The 15,601-nt window shown below is 62.8% G+C and overlaps 2 protein-coding genes across 6 annotated transcripts; both read right to left on the bottom strand.

Moving 5' to 3' along the window:
- LOC109497725 (basic proline-rich protein-like) lies at positions 1–3,405 on the bottom strand. 5 transcript variants are annotated; one of them, XM_045053077.1, is made up of 5 exons: positions 2,884–3,405; positions 2,232–2,295; positions 1,657–2,049; positions 1,478–1,562; positions 1–400 (listed from the first exon to the last, which is right to left on the bottom strand). In XM_045053077.1, the coding sequence occupies exons 3-5, from the start codon at positions 1,999–2,001 to the stop codon at positions 138–140; spliced, it is 693 nt and encodes a 230-aa protein (XP_044909012.1). In that variant the 5' UTR covers positions 2,002–2,049; positions 2,232–2,295; positions 2,884–3,405; the 3' UTR covers positions 1–137. The 5 variants fall into 5 exon arrangements, 3 of the variants coding, with proteins under 3 accessions (XP_044909012.1, XP_044909011.1, XP_019681629.1); XM_045053076.1 differs by having other exon boundaries at positions 2,232–2,380; XM_019826070.3 differs by having other exon boundaries at positions 2,232–2,411.
- A 5,377-nt stretch (positions 3,406–8,782) lies between these two features.
- Positions 8,783–14,418, bottom strand: MNX1 (motor neuron and pancreas homeobox 1). The gene is made up of 3 exons (XM_023250815.2): positions 13,357–14,418; positions 10,326–10,486; positions 8,783–9,718 (listed from the first exon to the last, which is right to left on the bottom strand). Exons 1-3 carry the CDS (start codon positions 14,078–14,080, stop codon positions 9,359–9,361), a joined length of 1,245 nt encoding a protein of 414 aa, XP_023106583.1. The 5' UTR covers positions 14,081–14,418; the 3' UTR covers positions 8,783–9,358.
- Positions 14,419–15,601: the final 1,183 nt, after the last annotated feature.

Genomic DNA, 15,601 nt, shown 5'->3' on the forward strand with positions numbered 1-15,601 from the left:
TTTACGAGTAAATATAATTTATTTCTGTTCTCTGATTATGAAGGTCACGGTGGTTTAACCCTGTCGGGAAGGCCTCAGACGCATTATCTGCTCAAAGAGAACTGGGAAGGAAAACACTGGCGGTCATTAAAAGTGAATTACTTTGTTTTTTGAAGATAGAAGGCCTCCAGGGCCTCGCAGGTGGGGCCTTTCCTTGGGCGCCTGGACGGACACACAGGGACCCTCCAGTCCACCTGCAAAGGGGGCGGGGGGGTCGGAGAGAAAAGCTCACAGGCGGCCGCCAGAGATCCGGGCAGGTTGTGAGCTCCCCTGGCGGCTTCTTGGAAACTCTCTGGATTTTTCCAGCAGTTTTGAAAGCTGCCAAGAGTGAACCATGGGGCATTTCCGGGGTTTTCTTTACCTGTGAAATCGAGGAAAGGATTTCTGAGAGCTACAAAATCAACCTATATCTCTGGTTTCAAATTTAGCAGAAGACTTGTGTTTTTTGGTGCACTGGCCCTGTTTTCAGGTGAAATGTTTGGCCAGGGATGATGATTTTCCAGTCACTCCTGACTCTGTGAACCATGCCCCCCAACCCTTGGGCTCTTGGGGGACATCCTAGTCGGGAATCACTTACTTGAGCTCCACGCAGACATGCTAACGCCTCTAAGGGAAACGTGGACCCTGGATGTGGGTGCCGCATCGCATGTGGGACAGAGGGTTGGTGGGTGGTGTTAATTTTGCTGAATGGGGGGAAAAAACTAACTCAACTTATGGGCCCTTTTCATGTGTTCACATCTCCGCTGGGTACTGTAGGGGTTTGAAAAGAACCCAAATTACGGGGCGCCTGGGTGGCTCAGTCGGTTGAGCGTCCGACTTCGGCTCAGGTCACGATCTCAGGGTTCGTGGCTTCGAGCCCTGCGTCGGGCTCTGTGCAGACAGCTCTGAGCCTGGAGCCCGCTTCGGATTCTGTGCCTGCCTCTCTCTCTGCCCCTCCCCTGCTCATGCTCATGCTCATGCTCTGTCTCTCAAAAATAAATAAACGTGGGGCGCCTGGCTGGTGCAGTCGGTTAAGCATCCGACTTCAGCCAGGTCACGATCTCGCGGTCCGGGAGTTCGAGCCCCGCGTCAGGCTCTGGGCTGATGGCTCGGAGCCTGGAGCCTGTTTCCGATTCTGTGTCTCCCTCTCTCTCTGCCCCTCCCCCGTTCATGCTCTGTCTCTCTCTGTCCCAAAAATAAATAAACGTTGAAAAAAAAAAAACGTTAAAAAAAATTCTAAAAAGAACCCAAATTCATAGAGGTAGAGTAGAGGCACCCAAGGGCTGAGGGAGGGGTTATTGTTTGGTGGGGACAGAGCTTGGGGGTTGATGGAAGAGTCTGGGGCGGACAGTGCTGACGGGTGAGTGGATTTCATGTCCTGAAGCGCTCACTGTGAATGGCTACAATGACGCATCTGGCTATGAACGTTTTGCCACAAAAAAATAACCCAAACACACACCTGCGGCAGAGTCGTTTCCCAGTGCTCGCTCGCCTGCCTTGTCCTCGGGGGTAGAAGCCCGATCTTCAGCTAGGCCCAAGGCCACCTGGAAATTCGGATTTCCCCGTTGTCAGTGAGGCTCGCCGTGGCCGTGTGCGGAGCCTGCCAGGTGAGCAGAAGTGAAAGTGCCGGGTTCTGACCTCGTCGGAAGGATACACGCTCATTTGCCCTGTGCCCTTGGCCGCGTTCGCTGGGTTGTGGAGCCCAAGCGCCATCTTGAACGGTGGAGGAAAGGCCGCGGGATTAGGATGAGCCGCGGGGTAACAGGCCCAGGCCGGCGGTGATGGCGGGGCCCCCAGCGGAGGCCGGAGTCGGGGCGGGGTGACGCCAGGCACAGATGTCCCCCGACGGGCAAGCCCGGGAGGGCAGCGAGTGGCGCAGGGAGACCGCAAGACCCCCGCGGGAGACGCGGGCGGGCTGGTGTGGGGGGGCTGCTTCCTTGGTGACCAGCCACTCGTCTGCGCTGTCGTGGTGCCGTTCCTCATGGCCACTCTGTGACGCGGCCACCGCTATCCCGCTTGCCAAAGGAGGACCTGGGGGCTCAGAGAGGTTACGTCACTTGCCCGAGGCCACCCAGTCGGTGTGTGCCTGGGTGCGGGGACCAGGATGTCACCCACACCTCCAACGCCAGCCCTGTCTGCAGAGAGCCCCCTCTCCCCCACATGCGCCCCCTCCCCCTCCCCCCCTCCTCCACAACACCCCTCCCCAGACTCACCTGACCTACAGCTGCTCCAGCAGGCCCTGCGAGTGTGTCCTGTGTGCCACAGGGCGCTGAAGACCTTGGGGCAGAGAGGTGCATATGGGGGGCAGGGGGTATTCTTCTTGGTTTAATGATCCCAGAGCTGGCATGTGGTGCCTCGCATGCTATAAATGTTGTCATCCAACCACAAGTGCCCTGTGAGATGGGAACTGAGAGGGCCCTTACTTTACAGCGGGGGGCACTTCGGCCCAGGGCGGGAGGAACTCGCCCCAGCCATACTCTAGGTGAGGCAGGACACAGGCCCCGGTGGCGGGGCTCTGGGATCCCCACCCTTCTCCGTGGCCCCGCTGCTCTGGGCTCAGCGACTCCCCGTGGGGGGTGGGCTTGCCTCCCATCCAGGAGAATGGGTGGTAAGGAAAGTGCCGGTGACGCGAGTCTAGCTGGGACGACAGCTAGACGTGTGCAGACGTGTGGACGCAGACACACCGCGGGAAGGGGATGCTGCGCGATGCCTAGCAGGTGCAGAGGGGGCCCGTGGTCACTGACTGTGTGGTGAGGGTGGCGTCCCAGGGCCCCACTCTCAGTGGCACATGAGCCCAGGCCTGGCATAGGGTCGCTGCTCCAGAGCTCCCTCCTCCAGAGATCTCCCCACACCTCTAAAACTGACCACGAATCTTTCATGTGGAAAGTTTGTTTTTCTCTTCTATTTTCTCGAGTGGTATTAAATGTGTGAATTAGGGGCGCCCGGGGGGCTCCGTCGGTGAAGCGTCCAACTTCGGCTCAGGCCATGATCTCTTGGTTCGTGGGTTCGAGCCCCGCATCGGGCTCTGTGCTGACAGCTCGGAGCCTGGAGCCTGCTTCGGATTCTGTGTCTCTCTCTGTCTCTCGAAAATAAATGTTAAAAAAAATTTAAATATGCGAATTATTAAAATTAAGACATTATGTACCTAAAGCTCATACAGTATTCTGTCAATCCTATCTCCATAGAAGAACAGAAAGAAACCCCACGTTATCTATTTCTCTCCCCAAAGTCCTGTCTGCACCAGCCACACGCCTCTCTGTTCTGTGTTGTGCGGTCTTTACTCGAGCAGAAGGGCTAAGGAGACTGTGCGTCAGAAGGTGAGCATGTGATGGGTCGGTGTCCCGCACGATTCCTGAAGGCCTCTGGTCCTTCCTTCCCAGCCTCTGAACGGGAGACAGCCGACTTCCTCACCGCCCCATCAGCGCCGGCACGGCCCCCATCTGGGATGACGTCCCAAGGGACGGCCACCGTCCCGGAGGACTGTGCTCCATGCTCTAGACCTGCCTTGGCCTTACTTTACAACGATGTACCAGCTCGGGTATGACCTCATGTCTTCACGCCCCTTTCGGCTGCGCGGTGCCTGTTCCCACGGTTTCCTACTGGTCCTTCTCCTCCCGCTACGGCGTCACTCCAGGCGGACGGAGGTTCGGGGCTGGCTTGTGCGCCAGGGCACCTCAGTGCCTGGAGCGGCGTCTGGCGGCCCGGAGGTTTCTGGAAAGTCTGGTTGCATGAAGCACCGAGGTGGCTATTGTTATCGAGTCTGTGGACAGAAAGGCCGCAGTGTCACACAGGCACCTAATCCGGGGGCTCTGGTGACACCCCTTGGAAAAGAGTCATCAGCAGGTAAATCCACCGGGGCGATGAAAGGTGCGAAGAACGGGTTGCAGACCCGGGAAGAAAACCAATCCGCGCTTCCTTCACAGATTTGTCTATTTTAAAAAGTAAACCGCGAGTTTCCTGTCGCGGCGCTGGCCTCTGCTGCACCGAGCAGAGCCACCAGCTGGTGGGGGCCTCTGGCCGGACGCGGGTTTGCAGGAGGCAGCTGAGCCCCCCCCCCCCCCCCCGTCCCCCGCCCCGGGCTGCCGAGGACGCCCCGCCCGAGAGCCCCGCCACCTGCCGGGGGCGCAGGACCGGCTTCGGAGGACAGGGGCCGCCCCTCTGCCCTCTCTGGCCCCCTCCCCCAGACGACCCATATTCTAGTTTTCCCTTTTTCTAGGTCTAACTTCTCAGCAGAACAGGAAACTTCAGGGCCGGACGGAAGGAGAGGGAGGGTTAGGGCGACCGGGAATGGCACAAGAACCACGGGAAGACCAGAGGCCTCGCAGTGAAAACCGCCCGACTTGGCGCCCTAAGCGCAGGCGCTTCGTGCGCTCGGAAGGTCCCGGTTCCCAGCGGCCCCCCACCCCCACCCCCGGCGCCCCCTCCCAGCCCCGGGCGGCAGCGACCCCACCTGGGCCGCCCGCCCCCCGCGCCCCCGGCCTGACCCCGCGCCCTGCCGAGATAAGGCGGCGGGCCTTTGTTCCTCCCCCCAGCTGGGTAAACCGCGCCCGCCGCCCCGCCCCCCGGCCGAGGCCGCCCGGGGAGGGGGCACCCTTTGTCCCGCCCGAGCGTGGCCGGACAATGGCCCGGAGCAGCCGCACATTGTCCGGCACCGTGTGCACACCTGGGGGGCGGCAGGTGCGCGGGGTCGGCGCGGGGGCGGTGGGTGGGGGGGTGGGGGAGACCGGCTTCGCTCCACCGGCCCCGCCCCTCCGGCCCCCCTACTCCTCGACCCCCTCCCCACGACGCCCGGTCCCTGTCCCCGCCCCTCGACCCCTCCCCCGCTCTGCCCCCCCCCCGCCCCCGGCCCCCAGCCCTGCCGCTGGCATTTGTGGGGGGAGGGGGCGTTTCTCGTCGGCGGCCAGTTTGGGACACACCTGGCGCGTAGTAAGGTGATTTACGAAGTGAAAGTGTTAAACGAGGCCACCAGCTGGAGGCCCGACCCGGCTTTATGGGTTTTATTAGGTGCCCTATTACGGAAAATAAACTTTAATCCGACCATAAAAACCAAATCTGAAAAACATATTTGCCCTTGTAGTCTGGACCGGTGCAGGTCCCCGCTGCAGGTCACACCTCCCGTGGGATTAGTTTTATTGAGGGAGACACAATGCACCGCGGGACTTTGATACGGGGTGGGGGGGCGCGCGCCTTTGCGGGGAGCACGCCCCCACCTCGCCGGCAGCCCGCACTGCCCCCTCCCTGCGGGCCCCCCCCCACCCTGGGGGCTCAGTCTCCGCCCCGGCCTGGGGTCAGGGGGCGCAGGGGCGGCGGCAGGGCTGAGTTAACCCGCAAACCCGGAGGTGCTCCGTGGAAGCCGCTTGGAGCTCCCGGGCCTGGGGCGCACAGCGCAGGGGTGGGGGGGGCGGGCATCCAGACACCCTCTTGCTTTGGTCCAGGGGCTCGCCCTCTCTGTGCCTTGGGTTTTCCACAGCAAGTGAGCCCTGTCTTTAGAGGGGACGGAGGGCAAGGGGGGAAGGCGGGCCTGTCTTCGTTTTAACCATCGCCAGCGTCAGCTCCCTACTGTTACCCGTGGTTGGGCAAAAGATCCCTAGAATCTCTCCATCTTGCAAAACTGAAAGCCTGTACCCACTGAAAAACTCACTTTCCCCTTCCTCCTAGCACCCCCACGCCCCACCACTCTAAGAGTTTGATTTAGATTCCAATACAGGGAGAATTTGTGAGTGGCTTATCGCGTGCACAAAGCGTCGTCAAGGTTCAGCCATGTGGCAGGTGACAGGCTTTGCTTCTTTTTAGAGGCTGAATAATATTCTAGTGTGTGTGCGCGTGTTCCGTTTCCTTCCTCTGTCCCTCTTCCACGTCTTGGTTATCGTGAGTGGCTCTGCAATGGTCACGAGTGTGCAAATTCTCTCTTCCAGACGCAGTTTTCCGTCTCTTGGACACACAACCAGGAATAAGGTTGCTGCTGGGTCAGGTGGTAATTCCAGGGTTGTTGTGTTTTGTTGTTTTCGTTTTGTTTTTGAGGAAGCTGCATACTGCTTTCCAGGGTGGCTGTGCTATTTAACAGTGTGCTCAGGTTCCGACTTCTCCACACCATCGCCAACACTTGTTATTTTCTGAGTCTGTTTTTATACCTGTCGTCTCACCATGGTCTTGATGTGTGCTCCCCCAGTGACGAGTGGTGTTGAGCACCTTTCCGTGTGCTGCGGACCACTTGTCCGTCTACGTCAGAGAAATCTCTACTCGAGTCCTTTGCCTGTTTTTAAGTGGGTTCATGTTTGTGTTGTCGTTGAGCTATGTGAGTTCTTTACATCTTGGAATATTAACCCCTATCAGACGCGTGATTTACAAGCATCTTCTCCGGTCCCTAGGTTGTCTTTTCATTCTGTGGACCGTTTCCTCTGCTGTGCAAAATTTTAAAGTTTGACGTACTCCCACTTGTCTATTTTTGCTTTTGTTGTGGGTGCTTTTGGTGTCCTACAAAGTCTTGGAAGCTGCTTCTGCCGAGCTGACCCCCGTCCGGGGATGGGCTGCGGAAGGCGCCCCTCCGAAGGAGCAGGCCTAGTTCGTCTAGGTTCTAGTACATTCTGCACTTGTCAGGCTCCCGCTCTGAAAGCTTCTGTAGGGGCCTGGGACCCTGGGCCAGAGCTCTGCTGTGGACAAGAGACCCGTGGGCCGTCCCGGGAGGATACGTGTACGTCGGTTTCTTTGTCACAAAAAAGGAGGTTATCCGCATCCTGTCGTGCAGGCTGGAGACGCTGGCCAGGGCAGATGCCCCTTTTCTCCACGAGGGTGGAGAGAAGCGCGCGCACGATGGGCCCTCGGCCCGCAGGGGGTCGGGCTGGGGTTCCCGGAGGAGCGGGGTCCGCTTTGGCTGGAGGCCTCGCGGGGGCCCGGGCCCCGGGGTTCCAGGACCTGCGCTGCGCGCCCTCGCCCCCGTGGAAAGCCGGGAGTTCAGCGCCATAAGCCCGGCTTGTCTGAAGCCAATGCTCTCGTCTCCCCCTGGGCTGCGGGTCCTGGAAACGGGGTCCTGGGCGGGGGGGGGGCTGCCGAGTCTCTCCCCCGCCTCACGCGGTCAGCGGGGTGGGGGGCGCGCCCCGCGAGGCGGGCGGAGCAGGGCCCGCCGGCCGTTGATCAGGCGGAACGAATTGCTCGCGGTGCCCCGAGTGGGTGAGGATGAGCCAGTGATTATATTTAAATTTGCTATAATTGATTTGGGGAAGAGCTGACAAGAACGAATTGATCATTAAATTTATTAGCGAGATAAATTCCGCCGCGATTAGGCAGCTGGCTGGAGACGCCGGGGCCGCGGCCGGGCCTCCCCGCCGCCGAGTCCCCGCGCCCGGGCCGGGCCGCTCCGCCGGGGGGCAAGGGAGGGGTCACGGGGCGCGCCCGCCTCCAGCGCCGCCCCTCCTGCCCGGGTCGCGTGGGGGGAGCGGGCCGACCCCGGGCGCGGGGGGCTCAGCCCCGCGCGCGAGGGCCCCCCCCGGACCCCCAGGCCGAAGCCCGCCAGCCGGGGAAGAGATCGCTGCGGGCTGAACCTCACCAGCGTGTTAGGAATGCAGACGCCAGATCCACAGATTGCGGAGGTTTTGTGGGGGCTTTTTTAACCCCCAAAAGGCATTTCTTTCCCTTCTCTCCCTCCCCCACCCCTGTCCAATTTCCCCACCCCCTTTCCTCGGGGCCCTCTGGCTTCCCCACCGCTTGCAAACCCAGTCCCCGGTCCCCAGAAGCACCTTTGGACCCCGAGGCGGCCGAGGCCCGCGCCCTGCCCGCAGCTGCTCCCTCCCGGCTCCGGCAGCGCCGCGCCCGGCCTCGGCTGACGTTGCATTTTATGGAACGAGCCCGGGGTGATAATGAGCTGCCAGAGAGGATATTAATCTCACCCCGGCCCTGAGGCAGAGGAGTGGCCCCGCTGGCCCGCGGTAATCACCCAAATGAAACGCCAGGCCCTCCTGAACTCATTTATCAGCGGGAGGGGGAGGGGCGCTCCCCGCGCGCCCGGCGGCCAGTGAGGCCGCGCGAGCCACAGAAGGACGGGGGAGGGCACGCGGGGCGGGCCCTGTCGCCTGTTTCCTCCGGGCCCAGGAGGGGCCACCGGGCCGGCGCGGCGGGCGCAGGTGCAGGGGGCATGTGTGCGGCACATGGCGGCGGGCCCGGCCGGTGACCGAGGGCGCACGCCGCAAGGTTTACTGACCCGGAGCCGTCGCAGACCCGGCGCCAAGCGATCCTGTCGCCGCCGCTGTCCCCGCGGACGTCTGCACGGATCCCAGAAAACCGTTTCCGGCCGGACCCAGAAGGTTCTGCGGGAGGCAGGCCCCGGAACGAGCCCGGGGTTACGCGAGGCAACCCGGGGGGCCCAGGGCCACACGGACCCCAAAGGCCTGCCGGTGAAATCGTCCAGTCGTGGTAAGGCTTATTTGCCGAAACGTTCGAATGGTGCGTCTCCACTCCTGGAGCGCCGGTGCCGCGAGATCCTCGAGCAGATAGGAAAGTAAACCCACCGAGTCCCGTTCCCCTCCTGGGATCCCCGCATCCGGACAGGCGGACGCCTGGTCGCAGGTATTTTCACCAACCTGTCGCACCTGCGACTCCCCAGCCCCGGGACCGTGCCCCGCCCGCCCGCAGAGGGAGGTGCTCCTCCCACCGGTTTGCAAGTCTGATTTGCACCTTCGGTCGGTGGAGTAACACCCAACCCCTCATTTCAACAACAAAAATAGTAAAGTCCGCTTTCCTAACTCACCCCCCCCAAAGATCTGCGCTCTCATCCAGTAAAAAACCAATTTATTTTACATTCCATCGTGGGCGATGGGAGAAGCTAAATAATAATTTAGCATGCATAAGTAGTCGTTTCTTTATATATATATAAATACAATGTACAAAAATAAAGACAGTACAGTTTTGAGATTTCCAGCAGTTTGAAAGCTCGTGACATAAAGTTCCCCCCAGATAGGTAAGCACAAAACAGTTTCCCTTTTTCAATACTCAAGTTTTCCAGGTCGTCCAACACTGTAGAGGTCCCGGCCTTCTCCATTCAGGAAGTGGGGAGGAGTGGGGAGGAGTGGGGGCCTTCCCCTGGTGGCGCTCAGGTCGTCTGACAAACAGCACCCCCAACACTAACCAAAATTAAATTAAAAAGGACAGGAGTTCAAGGGTGCACCCGCCGGACCTCCCTCTCTCTCGGTCCCTTGGAGAGCAGACAGGCACAGCGCCGGAACCTGCCCCAGGACGCACGGCCTTGAAGCGGAGGCCCGCGGGGCTGCCCTGGGGCGGGGGGGGGGGGCCCTCCTGGGGCGGAGGCTGGTGCCTGGGGGCCGCGGGGCTGCCCTGGGGCGCGGGGCCCCTACTGGGGCGGGGGCTGGTGCCCGGGCGCGTTGGGCCTCGGGGGCGGGGAATCGGCCTCGGAAGAGCAGTCGGAAGAGACGTGAGCTCCCGTGCCGTTGCTGTAGGGAAAGGGGTCCTCGTCGTCGTCGTCCTCGTCATCCTCAGGGTCACTGTCCCTCAAGTCCCGCAGGCGGCGTCCGCCGCTTTTGTCCCCGGCAGCCGGCGGCCCCAGCAGCTCGTCGTCCCCCTTGTCCTCCCCGAGGCCACCTTTGCTGGCGCCCCCACCCCCCTTCTGCTTCTCAGCCTCCTGCGCCGCCTGCTCCTTGGCCTTTTTGCTGCGTTTCCACTTCATCCGCCTGTTCTGGAACCAGATCTTCACCTGAGGGCACAAGAGGGCGTGAGAAACTGGCCACTCCGTCCCTACGGGTCCTCTCTCTGGAGTCCTGTCTGCACCTGCACCTCGCCGGTCCTCACAAGGCCCAGGAGTGGGCTTCACGGGAAGGGGTGCCCCCCCAGGCACCAGCGCCCCCCAGAGTGGGGCTGGGGGGGCTCCAAGGAGGCTCAGACGGGGACCTCGACTTCGGGATTCCTGTCTTTTTCTGGGGGTGCTCTGGCACTGTCCAGATAGGACTGGAGCAGCTAGAGGACATATCTGTAAACCTGTACACATCCCCTGCTCTCTTTTTGGAATAAAATTTCTCAAATGTGGCCTGGGGACCACTGCTTTGGAATGGAAGAGGCGGTGAAGTGTCCTTCAAGTGCAGATTTCTGGGTCTCAGCCCAACCTACTGAATCGGACCTCTGGGCTTGGTAAGTGAGCCCTGGCAGAGCGGATGCTAACTCTCCCGGGACAGGAACCCGCCCCCTAAGGGTCCAAAAGCCGCCCCCACCCACCGGCCTCCAGGTGCTCAGGCCAGCAGAGGGCCAGGGGTGCACAGGTGACAAGGCAGGGGGTGAGCTGTCGGGGGGGGGGGGGGGCTGTGTACCTGGGTCTCCGTGAGCATCAGCGAGGTGGCCACCTCGAAGCGCTTGGGCCTCGACAGGTACTTGTTGAGCTTGAACTGGTGTTCCAGCTCCAGTAGCTGCTGGCTGGTGAAGGCTGTGCGGGGCCGACGGCACTTTCCCAGGAGGTTGGACTGCGCCTGGGCTGGGGACAGAGAGGGGCATGACACTGGAAGTCTAGCTCAGGCCTCCCGCCCCCACTGCCACCCAATGCGCCCTGTGCCACTTGTGCAAGGCTGCTGCCCGGCCCACCAGCCCAGGGCGTCACCGCTCTGCCTTCAGTGTGGACGCCCTCTCCCCAGGGACGCGGGTGTGCCTGGAGGGGGCCCTGGAGCCCAGGCTCCGGATGCCAGGTGGAGCCACGCAAGTCGGGTTTAACGGGACCAAATTTTTTTAACCCAGGGCCTGGGCATTCTGATTAAAGAGAGTCTCTCACACACAGCAGCCCTGTGCACCCGGTGGGCGGTGCAGAAGAAGGTGGACAGGCCAGAAGCAGAGGCCAGAGGGGCACTCCTCCTCCCACTCCTCACTGAGTCCTCCCCCAGCCCAGGCTCAAAGGGACAGGACCCAGGAATCACCAGTCCCGTTTCTTCCCAGCCAGCAAAGGACTGGTGTGGGATTCCCACTGCCACCTCCTTAAGTACATAGGAGAAGGGGGAAAGGAAAAAGGAGGAAGGCCGGAGAAGGCCAAATCCTGGGCCCGAACATGTGAATTCACCAGTCTCCCCCACTGAAAATTCTTCCCGACGGCCCCGTACCCAGTCGCAGAGGGGCAGAGCCCAGGGAGACTGGAAGCCTTTTCAGAACAAGTCTCATTTTGCAAATGGAAGGCCTAGGCAAAGGGGGCGGGGGGGATCCGGCTTTCCAGAGTTCAAGGAGGTCCCTTGGCTGTATTTACATAATTTCACACGGTTACATCACAGAGAATTTTGTGACCTCAAAATGCGACCTGCCTTGATGTCCCAGGAGCCTGACAAGTGTTGGACAATAAAGGGAAGGGAAGAAAAGAGGCCAGTCCAGCGGCTGAGCTCAGGCCCCCGGGGTGGGCAATTTGCTTTACGGGAAGGCCCACGCCCCCAGCTTTAGTTAAATGAGGCCCCAATTCCCAACTTGACAATACATTAGAACTTTAATTAAAACACTGGCTCCAAAGGGACCATTTGGGACATGCCATCCAACAGCAGAGACAACCTATTAAGGAAACCAAACAGGTTTTCCAGCGACCAGAAGAGGAACCCTCAGAACAGACGCCGGCATCCTGGCCGGCTTATTATTTATTGCCCTTTAGGACTCGGCGTTCAGATTTCTGTTCTAAACTTAAAGCTGCCTGGGTTTTCACTCTGCTACCTCTGGGTCAAGATTAGGAATCAGGGATGGGTGAAGTGTGTTGGCAAAGGGATGTGGCTTTCACCGGTTTTCTGAGCGACCTTGAGTTCCACGCAGGCCCAGGAGAACAACCCCACCCCCCCGCCGTGGTCAGGGGACCCAGTGCCCAGGGGAGGCCTGTGTGCAGGCCAGCAGCCCCCTCCGAGGGAGATGCAGATCATAAGGGGAAACCCACGGGGTGGCTTTCCGTGAGCAGGGGTTTGGAGGCTTTGGCGACCAGGCCCGGGAAGAGTGCCCTGGGTTTGGCTGACCCGGGATCAGCAGGTTCAGACATGAGGTGAGACAAGAGTTGAGCCGGAGGTTTCCCTGTAGGGATCAGGATGGGCTGACTTCCCGCCGGCCGGCTGGCCGTTCGGTGGCCATGAGGGTCTTGTGGGAGCTGAGCTGGGAAACGCCTGGGGTGGGCTGTGAGCCAACGGTGCACACGCAGGGATTTTCTCACCTGGCTGTGACTTCTCCAGCCTCAGGGGCCTGGCTTTTCTCTGTTTAGTCACAACCACGGCTTCTAGCAGAGGGATCTCAATTCTGCCAAGTGCTTATTTTTGTTTTCTTTTTTGCTTTTTTCCCCTCCTATGCCTGCATCTCCCCAGTCTACACACATCCACCCAGAAGGAAACAATGGGGTCTCTTTGTTTGGGTCTTCTGCAGCTGAAAGCGTGAAGTCTTATGCTTCAGCCTGTGCATGCTGCCCCGGTGGGGCGAGCCGACAGGAGACTCCCCCGGAGCGCCAGCCCAGTGTGCCTGCCCTCGGGCCAGGAAAGACGAGGGGGCCCAGGCCACCTGGAGGTGTACCACCTGCCCACAGTCCAGCCGCTCTCCTCCGGGTGGGGGTGGCCAGCCCTCCCTTGCTCCTACCTTGGGGAGGGGTTCGCTCTGTATCGGGGACCTCCAATTCTGGGCGGGCACCTGCCACCCAGAGTCCCCGAGATGGGGGTACTGAAAGAGACGTAGCTCCCCTTCCGCAGGAGCGCACCATCGACGCTCGGTTCGGGTCAGGCCATCTGCTTCCTGGGCATCACACGGCGGCCCAGGCGCCCTCACAGAGGCAGGCTCAACCCCGCAGACGGCCAGAGCGTCGCCAGGGACCTGGCCTTGCGGCCCTGGCCTCTTGAAGCCCATTTCTTGTTCTGTGCTCCTGAATCTCTCCTCTTGGGAGGGACCGGGGGTCCCTCCAGAACCCAGAATGCGGTACCTAAGTCAAGTCCGTTTCCCTGGAGAGAAGCCCCTGGCTCCGGGGGCCTCAATCCCCAGGCCAGCCTAACTCGGGTGCTCCTCGGCTCGCCTTCCCTCACCACTTCCTTCTCTAGCCTGCCGGTTAATCATTAGATTCGAGTCTCACATCTCCAGCTGCCCCTTCCCGTTAGGAGAGGAAGAGAAAGCAGGGCCCGCGCGTGGCCATTTTAGTAACTCGCCGCCGATCCCACCGCGCGCCGTCCGCACGAGTCTTCGCGGGCCCCGGGCGGAGCCGAGGCGGCCTCGCGGCGCTTCCACCGCGCTCTCCCAGCGGAGAGCGAGAGGCAGGCGGCGGCCGGCGGCCGAGGCTGCGCGGGAAAACCGTGTGCCAGGACTCCCCCTCCCCCCGTTTTCCCCTGGCTTCCTTTCCGGGCCCGGGGGCTGCGCGGTACTCACAGTTAAAGTCGGGCATCTTGGGCAGGATCATGCCCGCGGTGGACGCGCGCAGCCACTGGTCCAGCTGGAAGGTGCCGGCGCCCAGCTTGATGGGGTCGGCGGGGTGCGCGGGGTGCGCGCCCTGCACCTGCGGGTACGAGTAGGAGAGCGCCGGGTGCTGGCCAGCCAGCGCGGCCGCCGCCGCCGCCGCCGAGTAGCCGTAGACCGGGTGGCCGTAGAGCGCGGCCTGCGCGGGGAGGCCCGCGCCGCCCTGCGCGCCCCCGGGGTGCAGCCCCAGCGCCAGGCCCCCCGCGGCGGCGGCGGCGGCGGCTGCAGCGGCGGCGGCGGCGGCGGCGGCGCCCGGGTGCGCGTGGTGGTGGGGCCCCCCGGGGCCGCCGCCCGCGCCGCCCGCGCCGCCGCCCGCGCCGCCCGCGCCCAGGAAGCCGGGCTTGGGCAACAGCGCGCAGTGCGCGGCCAGCAGGCGCGGCGGCGAGGGGCTCTCGGCGTGCAGGCGGTCGGCGGGCGCCGCGGGCGGCTCCGAGGACGCGGGGCTGCAGCCGCCGCTGGCCCCGCCGCTCGCCCCGCCGCCGCTCGCCCCGCCGCCGCCGCCGCCGCCGCCCCCGGGGCCAGACGCGGCGGCCGCGAGCGACGTGACCAGGGCCAGCGGCGCGGTCTGCGCGGAGGCCGCTCGCGGGGGGTCCACGGCCAGCAGCGCATCGATGCGGAAATTTTTTGATTTTTCCATCGGCCTGTGTGGGGCTGGCGAGCAGGGCCGGGCGGCGGGTGGCGCGGCCGCGTGCGGGCTCGCGGACTCCGTGCGTGGTGGTGGCGAGCCCCAGGGTGCGGTATTGTTATGGTGATTATTTGCCAATAATCAAAGTCGCCGCCGGAAACTCAGCCGAGGGTGACCATGGTCCGGGCGCCTCCTCCGTGCGGGCCCCGCCCCGGGCCGCGCTCGCACGCGCTTTGCACAAACTCGCAGGCGAGTGCCGGGACGCGCCGGGCCGGGGAGCCCGGCTCTGTGCGCTGGACCCTCGGGCGACCGCGCCGAGGCCGCTGGCGCCGTAGTGGGGACCCGCGCCCCTCCGCGCACTTGAAGCGCAGCGCGGCCGCCGATTGGCGCGCTCGGCGGGGGCTCGGGGAGGGGCGCGGGCCCCGCCATTGGCCGAGGAGCGCACCTGTCACCGTCCCGGCCGCCTGCCGCCCCGCCCCTGCGCCGCGGGGTCCTAAACAACTGGGGCGCCGAGCGGCGATGGCGGGGCGGAGACTGCGACCGGGCTTGCCAGACCCGGAGCCTCAGCCTAGGGACCCCGCTCGCCCTCCCGCGAACGCTGAGCGGGGCTGCGGGCGTGGCACCCCCGGGTCCGGGTGTGGGCCCCGCTGCCCGAGTCCAGCTTCTGAGACACGCTGTCCCGTTCTGGGACCGGCGTTACCTAGAGCAGTGGCCCGCGTCTTCTCGCGCCTCCTCGCCCGCACTTGAGTTTGTGCACTCCTGCGTCGGGGAGCCCACGTTGCTCGCAGATCTAGCTGCTTTGCACAATGACCGCAGCACAGCGAAGGCCGTACGGGTCCCCAAGCCCCGCTCCCGGTCTCCAGGGTGCACAGGAGCGGTTCGTGTCCCTGCCGCCAGCCCTCTGCAGGTGGAACTCTCTCTACTCCGTGCGCCTCAGGTGTTGTGTGTGCGCGCGTGAGTGTGCCTTCCGCAAGTCCTCGCCTTGAGTGCCTGCCCCGTCGAGGCGCAGTAGGCGGAATCCGCGAGCCCGCGGCCTCCAGGACCTGGATCCGCTGGGAGACCTTGCCCACCTGCCCTTGACAGGATCCTCAGCGACAGCGCTCCTCTTCTCTGGGAAGGCGACCCTCGGGCGTGCGAGACGCAGCACCCACCCCGGCTCTGGAAAGCCCGCGGGCGCGCAGAGTCCTCCGGAGGCCAGTGCCCCCGACCCCCCGCTTCGTCCCCAGGCAGGAAAACGCAGCCTCTGCCCTCTTGCTACCTGCAGCCTGGGGAATCGCGCGGAAACCTCGCCCCCCCTGGCTGAGCAAGGTAGCGGAGGGAGAATCCAGCCTTCACAGCCACCCACCCTCTCCGTCCCCCATACACACACTTCAAATATTTACAGTCAAAGCACTTCCAAGGGCTTTTCTGCAGCCGAAAGAATCAACATGCAGGTCGGGGAGTCCAGCGGTCACCAGCACGAGGCTTGGTCAATAGCTCCATTAGACCTAGTTATCTTGCCCCAGCTGGTGAGAGGACGCAGGAGGGGGGTTC

Source organism: Felis catus, chromosome A2 (genome assembly GCF_018350175.1).
Source record: "Felis catus isolate Fca126 chromosome A2, F.catus_Fca126_mat1.0, whole genome shotgun sequence".
In the NCBI taxonomy this organism is placed as follows: Eukaryota; Metazoa; Chordata; class Mammalia; order Carnivora; family Felidae; genus Felis; species Felis catus.